Source organism: Panicum virgatum, chromosome 4N, assembly GCF_016808335.1.
Source record: "Panicum virgatum strain AP13 chromosome 4N, P.virgatum_v5, whole genome shotgun sequence".
Taxonomy (NCBI): domain Eukaryota; kingdom Viridiplantae; phylum Streptophyta; class Magnoliopsida; order Poales; family Poaceae; genus Panicum; species Panicum virgatum.
The window spans coordinates 10,841,809-10,860,558 of NC_053148.1; the positions used below are offsets into that span (position 1 = coordinate 10,841,809).

The window sequence follows — 18,750 nt, forward strand, 5'->3', positions numbered from 1 at the left end:
CCATACTTTTTTAGATAATGATTTTGTGATCATATACCTTTTAGATAGAATGATTTCGTCATCATTTTTCCACACAAAAGATTGTGAATTTAACAAAATTACTTTCAGTTTTCTTGCAAAGGTGTCAATTATCTTCCTCTTTCAATTATTTCCAAGAACATACACCATTCCCATTTACATTCCCAAAACCAAACCCAACGAGCTCGAGATGGTCCATTGTGCTAACAATACAATCGGCCCTTTTTCACTGGTACACTCACATGGCGTCACTGGCACCAAAATTACCTAAGGAATACATTGGTGACAGCTATTGATCCTAAAATTTTTTATCTTGTTCTGGGAACTCTACAAAAATCCCGTCAAGATGATGGTAACAACAACAATGGCATGCAATGGTAAAATACTGAACATAAACGAATCAAGATGTTAGTTTCTCCAACGTTTGTAATAGCCTGACAGAGTTCTGCTTGTTTCTGACTATGATACTGATTTCATCCAGAGCTTCTTGCTTGGCAACATAGCTCCCAACTGCTTTGACGTACGGAAACTCTGGCCCAAATAAATGAGCAGCACAAGCCGCCTTGGCAGCCAGCAACTTCAAATCACCTGTACAAACACAAGCTGCTTTATCTCTGACCACATCGCAAACTGTCTAAAAGATAGCATGCCAAGAGGGAGGGAGCCAGTGAGGCACATATGATCAATACTAAGCTTAAAACTAGAAAGGTTACGTTCATTTCACACCATAATGCTGTTAAACTTTCTAATCAAGCACTGTACCAGTGCATGGATGTCTATATGGACAGTTTTGGGCAGCAAAAATCCTGTGTAATTGCATCGATATCTATATGAACAGTTTTGGGCAGCAAAAATCCTGTGTAATCATCTCTCTAGATATATTAATTTCAAGTATACATCTGCCCATACATTTAAGGAAGGGGACCCTTTAAGGAACGAAGCGGCTACCTGTCAGGGTTTCTGCTGCATAGGTGTTTTGACTGAAATGATTGTGCATCCACCATCTGCATCGGACCTTCCATGATTCTCTTGTAAGTCGCTCAAAAAAGAATGAAGAAAATTTACTGAAAGCTTCCAATGCTTTATCTCCTTGGGCATTAGTACATGATATGCAATCCTCGTAGTCAGCAGTCTTGCCAGAAAAAAGGCGAAGGAAGCACGATACAAGCTCCTCCCAGATGCAAGGTTTCCCATTGGCGGAATCTAAATGTAAAGCTATTGCCTCGAGTAGCTGGATGGTATTATAGTATCCTGGGGCAACCAGCAGAAGAAAAAGAGAACACAAACATTGCTCAGAAAGTCAGAACACTTCAAATCTTAATTTTGCAGAGAAGCGATGTAGTGAACTTTTATAACCACCACCCATATTGATGTTTAAATATTTTTTGTACCAAGCCAAATGTACACAGGACGTAGAATCCCTCCACTTGTCCTGGAGATCCTAGGTTAGAATCCACCTTGAAAAATAAGCAAGGCAGGCTGCCTAGAAATAACTTTCTCAAGACCCCACCTTGTGGGAGCTTTCATCAATGGATATGGCCTTCTATGCAAAATATACTAAGACCCCTAAAGCTCTGTATATAAGGTCCTTTCCAAGGAAGCAAAGACAGGAACATATCAACCAATTACTCCTCCCTAGTCCCTATGATCGTAGATATATGCATTGTGTAACATTGACATGATCTATGAAGTAGAACTTTGACTATAAATTTCTATGAGAATATTATATTTGAAACAACATTACAAATCATGAAAGCAATTCATGATATATATCTACTAACACCAATTTTATTTATTTCAATCCATCAAGTATTTTATGTATTGATCATATAAGCTAAAAAAAATTGGAATGGCAATAGTCCAAAAATGACTTATATTTATGACTGGTAGGGGTAATAGAATAACCAGTGTCAGTTAAAAAAGAAGAGCTGGTTCAAATTGGCATTTTAGTGAAGGAAAAACCTACGGGTATATATGTTGTCTCAAGTCTCAACATGATAGCATATATACAATCATACCATGTTTATTCCAGATATATGGAAGAACAATTCAGCTAAGCTATTCAAGTAATATTGTGATTAGCAGAACACTGTGGATGAAGGAAAAAAAAAAGCCCACACCTTTTCTATGCATTTTGATTAGCCTCTCCATTGAGTAGCTACAAGTAGGATCTCTTCTCAAAGCTTCCTCATAGCAAGAGGAAATGGTTGATACTTGGTTTTGATCAAAATACTCTTCTAGCAGCTTACCTCTCAACCTGCAGCACAAAACAAATTAATTTCAGTTATTTAAATCATAAAAGTTTGCTTTCAATATAGACAAGGAAAAAAGGCAGAAACTATGATAATTGAAAGATATCATGTAATATTAGGTATAAGGGATTAGATTCAAAGCAACACATTGTTTTACCTGAAAGGAAGGGCTGTAGTTGAACTGAGGCAGGTTCTCTCAAGCTCATCAAGTGCATCTTTCAGTTTATCACCAAGCAGGAGAATCTTTCAAAAGAAATGTAAAAATTCTTTTTGAACAAATGGTGAAAGCAAAATTCATACAAGAAAACAAAATGTAGAAGACTCAAAACAAAATGCACCCACATTAGGAAAAAAACTTGTGTGCAAAATAAGAAGCACATGATTTGGCTTGATGGGAAACAGAGGTGAAAGATAAATTGAAGACTAGAACAAGACCAATAGGGTAATAAAAAACGCCCATACTCATTGTTAGCAAGGTGATTAGTGGGCTGGCCTTCGGGCCTTGGCGCCCAGCCCATGTGGCTAGGGCTGCCTTAGGGTTTTCTTGTGATTGATTTAGAATAGGCAAGGATCTTTGTTGATTAGGGTGCTTTCTATAAACCCTAGACGCTCCTTGCCTATATATTGTACACCTCTGTACCCCTGTTTAATCAATCCACAGATTTCCCGTGCCATATTCTCTTTCATGGTATCAAGAGTCCGGGTTTCCCCTCGGATTCCTCTTCCACTGCCCTAGCGCGCCGGCCCCTCGCCGTGCTGCGCTCGCGCGCCGACTCCCGTCGCGCCCCCCTCCCTCTCTGCGCGCCGGCTCCCCTGCCGCGCAGCGCCATGGTTGGCGCGCCGCCATCCTCCCCCTCGGCCGTCACCGGTCCTAGCCCCGACGACCTCCTCGCGAACAAGGAGGCAGCGGCGGCTGCTGCTGCCGAGGCGACCCGCCTCGCCAAGGAACGCCAGGACGCCCACGACGCAGCCATGGCGTGGGCCGCCAAGGTTGATGCCGCCGCCGCGGCCGCCGCCGCGGCCGCCGCCAAAGCCCTTGACGCCGCCCGGGCGCTTGCTGCCCAGGAACGGGCGGCCGCTGCGGCTGCCCTAGCCCCGCCAGGCTCCTTTGGATCGGGTCCCCATGTTGCGATGGACCTCCACACCGCCATGCTCCTTAAGGAGGCTGCTGCCCTCTTGAATCTGCACGCCCAGGCGGTCGTCGTCCACAACATCAGCAGCCTCGTCCCGATCGTCCTCGACGTCGACTCCGGCAACTTCAGTCGCTGGCGCGATCAGTTCTTGCTGACTCTCGGCAAGTTCTCCCTCCAGGATCACATCCACCTCGATGCACCAGTCCTCTCTCCGGATTGGGCCCGGATGGACTGTGTGGTGAAGTCCTGGATCCTCGGCACTCTCGCCGACGACCTCGCTGAAGCCATCTCCTCTCAGGGCTCGACCGCCAGAGATGTCTGGCTCGCCGTCGAGTCTCAGTTCCTCGGGAACAGGGAGGCTCGTGCCATCCAGTTGGAGATGAGGTTTCGCAACTTCGTCCAAGGCTACCTCTCCATCTCCGAGTACTGTCGCCGCCTCAAGAAGATGGCCGACGATCTTGGGGCCCTCGGCGAAGTCATCACCGACCGCGCTCTTGTCCTCAACGTGATCCGCAGCCTCAACGACAACTTCGCCCATGTCGGGGCCCTCCTGCGGCGAGGTCGACCCTTCCCCTCCTTCCTGGAGGCCCGCGACGATCTCATCCTGGAGGAACTCACTCTGGTGAACCGCTAGTCTTCGCCTGCCGCCGCCCTCGCCGCCTCTACCAGGACTTCTGCACCCTCTCCGCAGACCGGCTCCGGCTCCGGGGGCGCCAATGCCGGTTCCGGCTCCGGGGGCGCCAACACCGGCGGCAGAAGCAACAACAACCGCTGCAGCAAGCGTGGCGGTAATGGCCGCGGCGACGGTTCTGGTGGCGGCGGGGGTGGCCAGCGCGCCACCACCGGCCCCCAGCAGCAGCAGGCTAGCGGCGCCCAGCCAACCCCCGGCGCCCAGACTGCTGCCCCCCAAGGGGCCCCGTGGCCGAGCTTATACAACCCTTGGGCGGGCTCCATCTAGATGTGGCCTGGTCCCCGCCCTCCGATGCCGCCCCTGCAGCAGCCTCGCCCTCCCCAGCAAGCCTTCGTCGCGCAGCAACAGCAGCAGCAGCCTGCTGCTGATGGGGCCGGCCCTTGGACAGCACCAGGGCTGTACCATCCCATGGCCGGCCTGCCCTCCTGGGACCAGCAATCCCTCGCATCCGCGTTCAGCACGGCGTCGCTGAATCAGCCCTCCAACGGCGAATGGTACTTCGACTCAGGTGCCACCTCTCACATGATTTCCTCTCCTCATAATCTTTCACATGCCTGTTCCCAGCGGTATCCTACTCCTTCATCCATTGTTGTCGGTAATGGCGCCCTGCTCCCGGTCACTTGCACTGGCTCGGCCGCACTGTCTCCCGCCCTTCGTCTTAATAATGTTCTTGTGTCTCCACATATTATTAAGAATCTTATTTCTGTTCGCCAATTTACTACCGATAACAATTGCTTTGTGGAGTTTGACCCTGTTGGCTGCTCTGTGAAGGATCTACACACTCGGGACGAGATAGTCAGGTGCAATAGCTCCGGGCCGCTGTACCCTCTGCGCCTCCCTCCAGCGCACTCACTTGTCGCCAAGGCCGCCTCCCCACTTTGGCACCGGCGTATCAGCCACCCCGGTCATGAAGCCTTGTCGAAGCTTGCTTCTAGTATCTCTTGTCAGATAGAGGATTGTTCAGACTTATGTCATGCTTGTCAGTTAGAACGACATGTTCGTTTACCCTTTCATGCATCAGTTTCTCGTGCATCTAGCAAGTTTGATCTTATTCATTGTGATCTGTGGACATCTCCAGTAGTCAGTATCTCAGGCTATAAATATTATTTGGTCATACTTGATGATTGCACTCACTACCTGTGGACTTTTCCTCTACGCCTCAAGTCCGATACTTACAGCACGCTCGCAAACTTCCTCGCCTATGTGTCAAATCAGTTCGGCACCTCAGTCAAGGCGATTCAGTTCGACAACGGGAAGGAGTTTGATAACTCCAACGCTCGGACGTTCTTCCTCACCAAGGGCATTCATCTTCGCATGTCCTGCCCTTACACCTCGCCCCAGAACGGTAAAGCTGAATGCATTATTCGCTCTATTAATAATGTTGTTCGCTCCCTGCTATTTCAGGCCTCCATGCCTCCCTCCTATTGGGTCGAGGCTCTTTCCACGGCGACTGTCCTGATTAACATTCTGCCAACCAAGACCCTCGGATTCTCCACGCCGCACCATGCCCTCTTTGGGACTTCCCCAGCGTATGGTCACCTTCGAGTCTTTGGTTGCAAATGCTATCCCAACCTGTCTGCCACAGCCTCCCACAAACTCGCCCCTCGCTCCACCCTGTGCGTCTTCCTGGGCTACTCCACTCACCATAAAGGATACCGCTGCCTTGACCTCTCTTCCAACAGAGTCATTATTTCTAGGCATGTCATCTTCGATGAAACTGCCTTTCCTTTCGCTGAGCGCAATGGTCCCAGGTCTACCACGGAGCTTGAGTTTCTTGATGCTACTGATGTTGTGCCAGCCCCCATTGGGCCGCTGCACACAATTTTGCCTGCAGGTCTTCCTCCTGGCGTTGCTCCTGTCGCTCCCCTAGGGGCAGCGGCGGCCTCCTCCGACGCTCCTGGTGCCCCAGCCAGTCCGTCCTCGGCTGTGCCCGGGGTGCCCTCCGACGACTCGCCGGCGCTCTACGTCCCGCCTGCGCTACGCAGCCCAGGGGCCCTGACGCCTGCCCCGGCGCCACGCGCGGCATCGCCATCGACGCTCGTCCCCGCGCCACGCGCGGCCACGGCTCCTTCGTCACCCACTCCACGTCGCTTGTACATCCCGCCAGCGCTCCGCGCGGCCTGGACGTCCCTAGTAGCGACGAGTGGACCACCACCAGGGTTTCCACCCCTGGCGACCTCGCCCACGCCGCCAGCACCAGCCGCTCGCGTCATCACGCAGGTGTACACCCGACGGCCGCGCCCGCCGCCGTCTTCCGCTCCAGCACCGAGCAGCGTGGCTGCGGTTCCAGCTGCACCAGCCGACCAGCCGCTGCCCAAGGCGCCGTGGCGGTTCCCCCAGTCTCCAATCAGCATGCCATGTCCACGCGAGCCAAACATGGTTTCCGGATGCCTGCACTCTACCATGCTGCACCACTCTCTGCTGTTCCGAAGACCTACCGTAGCGCTCTGGCCGATCCCAACTGGCGAGCTGCTATGGTGGAAGAACATGATGCTTTGCTCCAGAACCACACCTGGGATCTTGTGCCCCGCCCTCCGCGGGCCAATGTCGTCACTGGGAAGTGGATCTTCAAGCACAAGTTCAACGCCGACGGAACCCTCGAGCGGTACAAGGCTCGCTAGGTCCTCAGAGGGTTTACTCAGCGTCCTGGTGTGGATTTTGCAAAGACCTTCAGTCCGGTCGTGAAGCCTGCTACAATCTGGACAGTCCTCTCTTTGGCACTCTCTCATCGTTGGCCCATTCATCAGCTGGATGTGAAGAATGCCTTTTTACATGGCACCCTGTCGGAGACGGTTTACTGTGCACAGCCATTTGGTTTTGAGGACCCTGCTCATCCGGACTTTGTTTGCCGCCTCAACAAGTCCCTATACGGATTAAAGCAGGTTCCTCGTGCTTGGTACAGTCGGTTCGCCAGCTTCCTGCTGTCACGGGGATTCGTTGAAGCCAAGACGGACACTTCGCTCTTCGTCTTTCGGCAGGGCTCAGACATGGCTTATTTGCTGCTCTATGTGGATGACATCGTTCTCACGGCGTCCTCTCCGGGTCTTCTTCGACGGATTATTTCGGCTCTTCAACAGGAATTCGCCATGAAAGATCTTGGTGAACTACATCATTTTCTTGGGATGGAAGTTCGACATTGTGGTGATGGACTTCTTCTCTCGCAGCGGCAATACATGCTGGATATTCTGGACCGTGCTGGGATGACTGAATGCAAGCCGTGTTCCACTCCGATTGACACTAATCCCAAGGTTGCAGCTGCTGATGGTGCGCCCGTAGCAGATGCTACTGATTTTCGCAGTCTTGCTGGTGCCTTACAGTACCTCACCTTCACCCGGCCAGACATTGCTTATGCTGTTCAGCAGATCTGCCTTCATATGCATGATCCGCGTGAACCTCACCTGGCGGCTCTGAAGCGCATTCTCCGGTATGTTAAAGGCACTCTACACCTTGGTCTTCTGCTGCGCCCGTCTACTTCGACAGATCTTGTGGTATACACTGATGCTGATTGAGCTGGATGTCCGGATACGCGCAAGTTCACATCAAGCTATGCTGTGTTCCTCGGGGACAATCTCATCTCCTGGTCCTCCAAGCGTCAAAACACCGTCTCAAGATCCAGTGCAGAAGCTGAGTATCGCGCAGTGGCTAATGGTGTCGCCGAGGCTTCCTGGCTGCGTCAACTCCTGCAGGAGTTGCACGCCCCCCTCCGCCAAGCCACACTGGTGTATTGTGACAACATCAGCGCCGTCTACATGTCCTCCAATCCTGTTCAGCATCAGCGCACCAAGCATATTGAGATTGACCTCCACTTCGTCCGAGAGCGGGTTTCCATTGGTGATCTTCGTGTCCTTCATGTGCCGACCTCGTCGCAATATGCTGATATCTTCACCAAAGGACTTCCTTCTTCGGTGTTCACGGAGTTCAGGTCTAGTCTGAACGTGCAGAGTGGCTGACGATCAAACTGCGGGGGCGTGTTAGCAAGGTGATTAGTAGGCTGGCCTTTGGGCCTTGGCGCCCAGCCCATGCTGCTAGGGCTGCCTTAGGGTTTTCTTGTGATTGATTTAGAATAGGCAAGGATCTCCGTTGATTAGGGTGCTTTCTATAAACCCTAGACGCTCCTTGCCTATATAATGTACACCTCTGTACCCCTGTTTAATCAATCCACAGATTTCCCGTGCCATATTCGCTTTCACTCATAGCCAATTATCGTGTGCCTAATGACAGATTTTTTTATATAAAAAAATACAAAATGCAGTCCATAAAGGCATCTTTGAGTGGTGTTGATGAGTGACAATCAGGACCATAGTCACAGAAAACGGGGGTCGAAGGCAGCGTTCCTCGACCTGGGAACGTCGACCTGTCGCGGGAACATGGGGACATTTTAGTCCCTGCCTTGTAAAAGGTAAAAACCCCTCACAAGTAGGGTACCACATTCCCCAACCCCGTTCCACAACCCAGGAACTTTGTGACTATGGTCAGGACATCTCTTATGCAAGAGATAGCTTGAAAAAAAAAAGCTGAAAGAAACAACCAACTTGCATGAAGATTGTACCACCAAGACACGAAACATGGACTGCAGTGTACATTAGTTAAGTGTCTAGGAACCAACTACAGATAACAGAATGGAGTGGTTATCCCTTATGTGTCTCTACATGATTTGGAGAGTTTCAGGGAAAACTAAATAGATAAGGGGTCAGAGGCACAAAATGAGAATGAAGTACAAATAAGATGGAGATGGTATATCAAACAAACAGTCCATAGCCCTAGGTTGGTTCAGCAAGCAGGTCCATTTGGTTTTAGTTTGAATGCATTACAGAATCAGATGACTCCTAAATATGTATGCGATGACATCAGTTCCAATTACCTGTATTAGTGGCAATAAGGCTGCCATAACTGGCGGATTCGAATGAAGGGCCAACCTTAGACATTTTTCTGCATCTTCATAAAAGGCATTGGGTGTTGACTTGTACTGCCAATATTTATGGAAACAATCGTTTGAAGCCCCAGTAGGAATCTCTAGCCGTAAAGGCAACAAGCTCTTTTCCAATCCTTCAGTGCAGAAGAGAAAGTAACATTTATGATACAACATGAGGAACTATAGTTGTGACTTAAAAAAAAAGACTAATAGAGGAATATACTGGTAATTCGTCTGTAACAAGGATTTCTAATCCTCTCTTTCTTTAATATAATGCTATGCAGCTCTCATGCGTGTTCTACAAAAACATATATTGGTAATTCAGCTTAATGAGGTTGGTTAGTCTGAGAACTAATCTGGCAGGAGACACAGACGATGCTAGAACTTTCATGCAGCAGGTTTATAACAGAAGCTATAAGCAACTCTCAAACACTCCACCCCACCACAAGATGCAAGCACACTAGAAACGAAGAAACCCAATATTGTTCCACACCAAAATGAAGTAGAAAGCCTAACTTAGGAGAAATGCATATGCCATGTTGTGTTATCTCTTGTCCTTTATGTTGACATCAAGTCTTCATAACTACAATAAGAACATTTTAATGTATAGCTCCCTTGCTCAGCACTCCTCGTAAACTCATACAATGGAATTGATACTTAGTAACTAGAACATGTATCAACAACTTAGAATTATAGCATTAACGGATTCAAGAAAACTGCTGTAGAGGTAACACCAAGTACTGGATGGACCAAGAACAAAATGTGGATTAGTAATATCAATGCAAAAAAAAAATCTGGTAGGTACCACAAAACAATTAACTATTTAAGCATTATTTATTTATTGATCTCTATATGGTTCCAATATGATATCATTATTGCACCTGCATCCGAGTACAAGTTCCTGGCAATGTGGAGCGACAAAAATACCTTGCTCCTTAACAGAAACAGAAAACAAAAGAACATCTTGGAGAACACACAAGCACAATCACTACAAAACTGGCACTTACCACAGGTAGGGCCATCACAGGTATTCAAAAATATGCTTCGGAAATCTTCATTCACAGATCCAAGTGGATCAATTTCCTCCTTAGGACGAATGATGCCAGGTTTCTTATCCATTTTGATGTTGTTATTCTCATTATTGATCGAACTTTCTGAAGAGCAAGGATGCAAACTGGCATCATCATCAATGCTATTGTCATCAGAATCATCCGCAAGACTAGTTCCTTCACAGCCATCTGACTTCATAGAAATCGTGCATGATTCATTATAAACATCAAACTCCTCAACTTGCATATCTTTAGGCAAGCCAGAGTACCACTTATCAAATGATATCAAACCATGAATCAGATTTAAGATTGGTTCTGTCTGCAGTCTGTCCTTAGTGATTAGGCTGGTAAACAAAAGAAGTTATCAAGTTCTTACACTGTACCAATCTGTAAGTCATGTGGGAAGAAAGAAAAAGAACACCAAACAGAAGTAAAAAGTGACTTGCAGCTAATATCGAAAAGCTTCAATGCTCCAAGTATTACAACCACCGCACAAAGGTAGCAGGGCTATTTTAGCATAATAAATATTTAAGTTACGAAAAACAGACAGTTTTACAGTGATAGAAGGAAGTAAATATGCAGATTCTCAAAAGAAAACCTAAATCAACATGTCTTAAATAAAACTCAAGTATCTTATGCTTGATTCTTTCAAAGAAAAATAAATGCATGTCTAATAATCCGTGCAGCACCTGACCTTTTATTGAATGCCTATGAAGCCATACTGGGTTTTATAAACTGAACAGGAAAAGTGAAGGAGGCTTGTAACCCATAAGTACAGCAGATCAAGAGGTGTAGAGAATAGAACAAAAGAGAGGGCTGAGTTTGCAGGTGACGCACATTCTTGTTGTATTATATGCATTGTCGATGTTGCCTTGTAAAAGGTAAAATAATGCCAGTTCGAGTGTAACCAAGTGTTTCTGCCAAATAAAAATAACATTGTCAAGCAAATAGCAGAACATAAGTGATAATCTTGGTCCGTTTTAAAAAAGGAAGACATAATGTTCCTTCCATCTAAAGCAACAAAGGAGCATTCCCTAGGTGAAACAACAACCAGCACATTACCATTAAAACTTGTGCTTGCGATGTAAAACTACATGTCTACATAACCTCCATTTCACCCCAAAATTTAATATGCGACCAGATATGTCCTAAATTATACCTTTTTAGTGGAAATCCAAATGATAATGAAACTCTGGTCGTCTAAACCCGAGGTATACGTTAAAATTCAATTGCACTTTCCAATTTTAACCATCATACTAGATTTCCAGTTACCTAGCTGATAACAACAATCAGCATAAACAAATTATGAAAGCTCTACAGCTGAATTCGGATCTTACTTTTGGGCAGGAAGGAAACCAAATCAACTTTCGCATCCAAACATCGAACAGTTTCTGCGTCCTGAGGTAGTAGGAGTTCCTGCTGCCTTGCTTCACGCCGCCGTCCTCATTAAGCTGCTTATGAATCTCCATGGCGGCCTTTCATGGAACACCTGGCGTACATCAGAAACCCCAACTACGCCGAACTAAAATTGCAGGGTCTTATCAGGCAGAGTTGCTCACCACGAACAGGCTGCGGGTCTCCTGGAAGGAGCCGGGCTTCTCGGTGCTGCAGAACTGCGTGGAGACGACGCCGGCTGCTTCGCGCCACCGTTGCGCTCCCACGAGCTCGTGGAGGATCCGGCCCAGGCGGCGGCGGTTGAGCCAGCGGATTTGGGGCTCCGCCGCCGCGGGCCTCGGGCCGTGGCGGTGGTCCCGTGGTTCCTTCGGCTTCCCGGCCGCCCTCCCGCGGGCCCCCACATCGGTGTCAGCGCCGGGCTCGCGCTTGACGGCGGAGCACGCGGGAGTCGGCGTTAGGTCGGCGAGGGACGCATCCGCTGATAGACCCGACGGGATGGTCTGGGGCGTGAGGAGGCTAGGGCTCAGGGGAAGCTGGGTCCGGGTCACCGGGAGGCCTCCTCGGCGGCGCCTCTTGCGGGGCGGTGGCGCTGGAGTGTGAACGGTAGCCTCCATGTCGTCGATTTCTCTCTTCACGGCAGCGCGGAGCGAGGGAGACGGCGGCCGCGCCGGCCGCGCCATGGCGTGAGGCGGCGGCGCACCGCCCGGGCCGAGGGTTTAGCAGCGAGTAGCGGCGGCGGCGGCAGAGGACGGTGGCGGCACAAGAGTCCGTTTATTTCCAGTGGACCGCTCGGATTAGTTTGGCGCGCACATCAACGGCTGAGAGTTTTTATATCATCTTAAGATCTCCTTTAATAGCTCACTACTCCCTCCATTCTTAAATATATGACACCATTAACTTTTTTTTTCTTCGTTTGACTATTCATCTTTTATACAAATATTTATACAAATAGTTAAATTTTCAAATTAGATTCAAGAGACTCTTGATAATAGACGTAAATGTACTCATTTCACTTCATTTAACTAACTGATTAATTAAATAATGTTGGTCAAAGTTGAAGAAAAAAGTCAACGGTGTCATATAAAAAAGAACAAAGGGAGTACAACATTCGGCGTGCTTTGCACGCCCTATCATGATGCTAATATTATCTTTGCTAGCATAGTGCCCGTGCGTTGCTATAGGTAATATAATAAATCTACATAATATTATCAACAAAATAATATCATCAACTTTGTGCTCGTTCTTGTATACAGATCATGTTGTGATCATGCGAGACATTGATTGTCTGGGATCCGATTGGGATTCCGATTGATTTATCGGGGTTCCGATTATAATTTTATTAATTTGTCCAAGTTCCAATTAGGATTTCGATTGATGAAAGGCTAGTCCGACTCGCATATGTGATGAACTAAGGTCCATTATGTCAATAACACAAAACGGACCAAACCAAAAATTTAGGTCAAAATCTTACTCGCTTTATAAATATGTATAGATTTTTACCTATTTCTAAAGCAAGGATTATTTTCTTGGTCTGTCAATCGGAGTTCTAATCGGAATCTGAGTGACCGTTTATTGAGTTAATGATTCGAGACCATTTAGAATTAGCATTTGATGAGTAAAATAAAAAAACTAAAATCCTCGACCAACATGTCTAAAAGTATGATAGTAACGTTCTGTGTAGTCATATGTTACGTATTAATATATCATGATCAAATTTTGTAGCTACCAAAATTGAGCTATACCGATACAAATGAAGAGAATAGTGAATCAAATTATTTATAGCCATAAGTTTAAGACCATCAGTCTTCAATCACCAGGCAACCAGAGACACATAAAAGGATAATTGCAGCTGATACATGCAAAATCGGTACGACCTTCAGCGGATGATGATCAAACTACAAAAAAGGCTAGCCACAACTGCTATGGGCAAGTTGGATAAGACCTCCCCTTCTACCTATGCATCCTCGTTTGGGCGGTAAAGCAAAAAATAGACTATATGAATCATGTCACTTTGTGCTATATAATTAGAACGTGGAAAGACTTTATATCCAGATCTCGTTCTAGATATTAGGATATGTGTGCAATCTAATGAGTAAAGACGGTGCAAGAAATTACCTACTTTTAGTATAGACATCTGCAGTGTTATCACAATCATCATCTCCGCTGCCACCTTTGTTAGTTAATAGCTCCCTGGTAGTTTTTTTCTTTGCTAGAAGATGGGCGAGATCTAGAAGTACACAATGGACAAAAACTAAAAAAAATAGAATGTTAGTGAATGAAACTTATCTTTGTAACACATTTCATTATCTTGTTTGTAGAATAATCAGATGTATTTAACAATAATGCTTATGGCAAAACACGCCAAAAAAGAGGCAACTAAGGTCGCTACAACTCAGCTACTCAAGTGGCTATTCTCAGATAGAATACTGCACATTACCTAAATTAGTTGCAAGTGTTTTTTTTGCCCCCAAGTTGACTAAATACATCATGGGCAGACTAATTATATATGTTTTACTTCTTGTGCGTATAATAAAAATTTTTATTGGTAACCCAAAATTTGTTGTACAATGTCCAAATATATAATGCGTTGGTGTTTTTTCATTAATGTGTCATCTAACCTGCTAGTTAGGGGTATACGTATGTACAACTTTTCTTAAGAATAACAAATGCTACGTTAAATATCAAGTTAATAGGAATACGTAGTAGCTAACGTGATCCAGATACGCACACAGCAATAGGCGCATGTCATTTGAGTCCGAGCAACAGCGAGACTGAGCGAGGGGCCAGCCGCCACACCACAAGTCTTGTGAAGCTTATTGCATACCGATTGCAAGAATTGAGTGTAGCTCAACTGGTAAGGTTTCTTATGGTGGAACCTGCTCGTTCGGATTCATGCTATAGACTCGACATAGGTGCTCATATTTTCTGAATTATTTCAGTATTTAAGCATATTTTCTGAATTATTTCAGTATTTAAGTGATGCTATGTTTTTAGTGGTAGCAGATGTATCGACATCGAGATATCTATGGAGACTTAATTTCGAGGATCTATCAACTAAGTATTTCGGAGATGCTTATAGGGTTGGGATTGCATATGTAAAATCATGAAGTAAATGTCCATACGTGTATATAACCGTCAACGTTTTTACTGTATTTTGGAAAAAATAAGCATGGATTATTCCTCACAGCAGACCGTCTCAGTGCCGATGAGTGTAACATCGTTGTACTCTTGTATTCCCTAGTCCAATAGGTCAAACAGGCTAGCCGGGCTTGTTTGGATCCAGCGGATAAAAATTAGTCCTCCCTTTTAGCCTTTTTTATTAGCTCCAAAGGATCCAAACGAGTGGGGCTATTTGGAACTAAAGTGAATTAGTCCCTCCAAGAGGTGTTTATTGGGGCTATTTCTGCATGGATCCCACCAAAAGTTACTTTTCTCCTCACACCCCATGCATGGAAGGTTGAAAGGATTTCGGATGTCGTCTGAAGGGGGGAGGGCGAATAGGCGTTTCAATAAATTCTGCAGTTTACAACACTTAAAATAAATATCAGCATACAGAAACAAACAGTCAACTGGCCTAAGACTTAGTCGCTGAAATAAATAGGCAACCGGTCAAACCGGTCCTGTGCAAAACCTGCTCAAATTAGAGTTACTTCCCCTCCTCGAGCTCTAGCAAAAAAAAATGTAAATTGGTGTAGTGCCTCTGTAGGTGATGTTGAGTATATTTCAAGTCCCTGCACACACAGAAACAACACAACCAAGTAGATCGAAGCAGAAGCACAATGTCAAGCTAGAGTATCAAGTAGTGAGGCAAACCACAAAGTAGACGCAAGGACTTGTCGCTGCTCACCACACCGTTGGGAGCCGCCGGCGACGTCTAGCCGTCTAGGAGGCAAGCCTCAAAGAGTAACAAATGTCACAAAGATTTCTCGATGCCAATCTCAAGTGCTCAAGCTATGGTTGCTCTCTGCAGCTCAAATATGAGCTCTCACAATGCTCACTTTGCTCACACACTCTCAATCTCTCAACCTAACTAAAAGATATCAAATCTAGTTAGCGCAACTCACAAAGAGTGTTGGGGAGAGCTTGCTGGTCAAGAGAATGCTTCAATAAGCACAAGAATAGACAAGGAACCAGTAGCCCCGCAAGAGAGGGCCAAGGGTATAAATATCCAACTTCCTAAAACTAGCCATTTGAACTGTTAGAACAGACCGGGCCCCCACCCCAGACCGGCCTGGCCAAAACTAGCAGTTGAGCCCTAGGACAGGTCAGACTAGTCCTCCAGATCGGTCAGACTGGTCTGGGCCAGAGGAGCCCAAACCCAAGTTAAGATGTTTCTCTTGGTCCATCAAGCTAACACTTGATCATATAAGCAGCACAAAGTTAGTTCATAGGGGTTTTCTCTTAAGGATCCTCACTTGGATGACCTATTAGCACTTTTGAGCGAGTCAATCAACCAATGTTGCGTCCCTCTTGATAATACGACATACATATACTCAAGATTAAATATAAATCACTAATCAAGCACTTGAGCTCCGAAACACTTCAGCTTTGCCATACTTTGACTTTGTCAACTTTTAGACTTCAACATTGCAACTTCTTTTCTTGAGAAAAATCATACTTGAACTAGTGACTTAGCATTCCCATCACATTTGCAAATCTGTCCTTGGAACCTTAAGTCACTCCAAAAAATATTTGATGCACTGCATTGCTTCTCCCAACAAGGCTTAAACATGGTACTTCAAACACCCTGCGGACACTAGCCACTTCAACCTAGCAACTCGACATGATCAGCCGTTGCTTTACCAAAGCTTGCTTAGTCCCTCCTACTAGTCACCTCGGTTAGTTTCTTCACCACTTGCCTTCACCTCATTGAATTAAGTTTTGCACATCAACAATAAATTCACTATTTATTCTCATATCTTCATATCTTTGTCTTTGTGTTGTAATCATAAACTTTTGATCCTTTAGACAAAGAACTCTTCACTATGTCAAGGCATAATTGAATACCATCTTTGATCAATGCATGAACACTTGTTTCTAATTTTTCTTCACACTATACATGACTTTCAATAATATTTGACTTTTGTTTGATTCTTTATCACATGAGCCAATTACAATGATTAATTTATAAATGAATCCCTGCTCATGATAACTTCAACAAAATCATTAGTTCTTTAATCATGTTGTCATTCAACTCACCAAAATTCGTTAGGGGCCTAGATGCACTTTCAAATGTAGAGCTAATGATTGAGATATATGTTTTAGTCCTCAAATTAGTCCATAGATCCAAACAACCCTAGGAGCTAAATTTTAGAGGACTAATTCAAGAGCTAAATTTTAGTCTTCAAATTAATCCATGGGCTAAAGAACCAAACATGGGCATATGGTTTTTAATGTAAAAGAGCATGCAATATTTTATTTTTAAGGGAATTTTGCATTTCCTAATGGTTGCAGCCTTTCAGTCTTGCAGCTACAGCGCTGAGGCTATCTGCACTCATGATCCTCTATTTTCTTCCTCTAAAAGGAATATTATATCCTGGTCTTCGAGATTCTCTCCTCTATACCACTTTCTCCCACACCCATCCATCCTCTATATGTTATTCTATACCAACTACTGGGGCTGGGACCCATGGGTTAGATTTATTAAATCATTTCTATCCACCCACCCCACCGACCTCCCCCTTCCACTCTCTTCCTACGCCGGTGTCCCTCCTCCCCGCACCGATCTCCCTCCGCCGGCCTCCCCCCTCCATCCACTGGCCTCCCTCCTCCCTCCCCGCGGTAAGATCTGGTGCACCCTCCTCCTCCCCCATCCCCCTCCCCCTCCATGGCCGGCGGCCAATGCATGATGGGTGCAAGCGTGGGTGGGGCGCGTGGGCGGGGGCGCTCGTCCTGTAGCGGATCCCTAGGCCGGCGGATCGAGGAGCTCCCTGGCCTATGCATCGAGCGGCCCAGGGGTCAGGTTGGCGCCGAGAGGGAAGGAGAGGCTGCGGCGGCGCTCCAACGGCCGCGCGCCTCGAGCTTCATGGCGTCTCAGCAGGGGCCTCCGGCGGTCTCAAGCTCAAGTGGCGTGGCGAGCAGGGCCCAAGGCGCTCTCTCCCCTTTTCCCTCACCCTCGCATGTCCGCGGTGAATGACGAGGTGATCCATGATGGCGTGGGCAGCAGCAACTCTGAGTGGCGCCGTTCACCTCTGCTATGGCATGGTTAGCAACTGCAGCTCTAGATGGCGGTGCGCAGCATTAGCAGCTCTGGGCGGCGGCGCGTGGTGGCAACAACAACTCTGGGCGGCGTCTTCCTCCTCCTCCTCTTGCCTCCCCCGGCGCCATCCCTCCCTCCGCCTGACCCTGCTGCTGCTCAAGCTCCGCCCCGGACAGGTGGAGGGCGCTGTTGACGCAAAAATCAACACACTGGAATATGAGGGCAAGTGTTCACCGAGTCACGAAAAGTCAACCAAGCGTGCCAGTCAATTCGACCTAAAATTGATAAGGGAGAAAACAAAGTCAAATTCGAGAGCGTATCGGCTGGGATTCCGAATATCTCTCAGATGGGCGTGTCGGCAAGCTTTGCCGAAACTATAGACGACAAAAAGATATTAAGTGCAAGCGTGTAATAAACGAGCGTATCGGCAGGATCAGCCGATACACTAAACGACAAAACCGGCTTTGAACAGCCAATCGTGTATGTATAACAAGATCTAAGCTATGAATGTGTAGTTCAGATGATGTGAAGCTGAAAACAGATCTAAACCGGCTCTTGAGATAACAAAAGTGTTACTCCAAAACCTAAAGCCGATCTAATATGTTTTTAGATATGATAATGGCCAAAAAAGCATAGGAAAACCTACAAATCTAGCCGATATCGATAATTGGTGAATAAATCTAGACGAGACGACAGTGATGCGCCCGGAAGTCAAAGTCTAGATAAACTCGATAATTTTTGAATAGATTTGAACGAAGCCACAGCGATGCGCTCGGTAGCTAAAGCTCAAAAATACTCGGTAAAATGAAAACTCACCAGCAAATCAAGTCGCTCGAATGTGAGGCATCCTTGATCAACTTGAAAGAACTCGTCGAAAAAGGAGAGAAAAGGCGAAGTCGCCGAAAAAGTGCAAAGGGACTGTAAAGTTTGTTGTATTGGATGTGTATCCAGTTTTTCCGGTCCCTTACAACTAATATATATAGCCTAGTGCTAACAAGTCCTAGCCGATTACGGTAAACATTACTTGACCCTAAAGAAAAGACTATCTAAAAGATAAACTACTTAAAACATTACAATCGAATCATCAAGATTTTCGTAGAG

The 18,750-nt window shown here is 46.4% G+C and overlaps 1 protein-coding gene across 1 annotated transcript; it reads right to left on the reverse strand.

Moving 5' to 3' along the window:
* Positions 1-113: 113 nt before the first annotated feature.
* LOC120669657 lies at positions 114-12,196 on the reverse strand. Its single transcript, XM_039949467.1, has 9 exons — positions 11,615-12,196; positions 11,393-11,530; positions 10,893-10,972; positions 10,014-10,399; positions 8,956-9,140; positions 2,428-2,513; positions 2,139-2,275; positions 967-1,269; positions 114-606 (listed from the first exon to the last, which is right to left on the reverse strand). Exons 1-9 carry the CDS (start codon positions 12,128-12,130, stop codon positions 419-421), a joined length of 2,019 nt encoding a protein of 672 aa, XP_039805401.1. The 5' UTR covers positions 12,131-12,196; the 3' UTR covers positions 114-418.
* Positions 12,197-18,750: the final 6,554 nt, after the last annotated feature.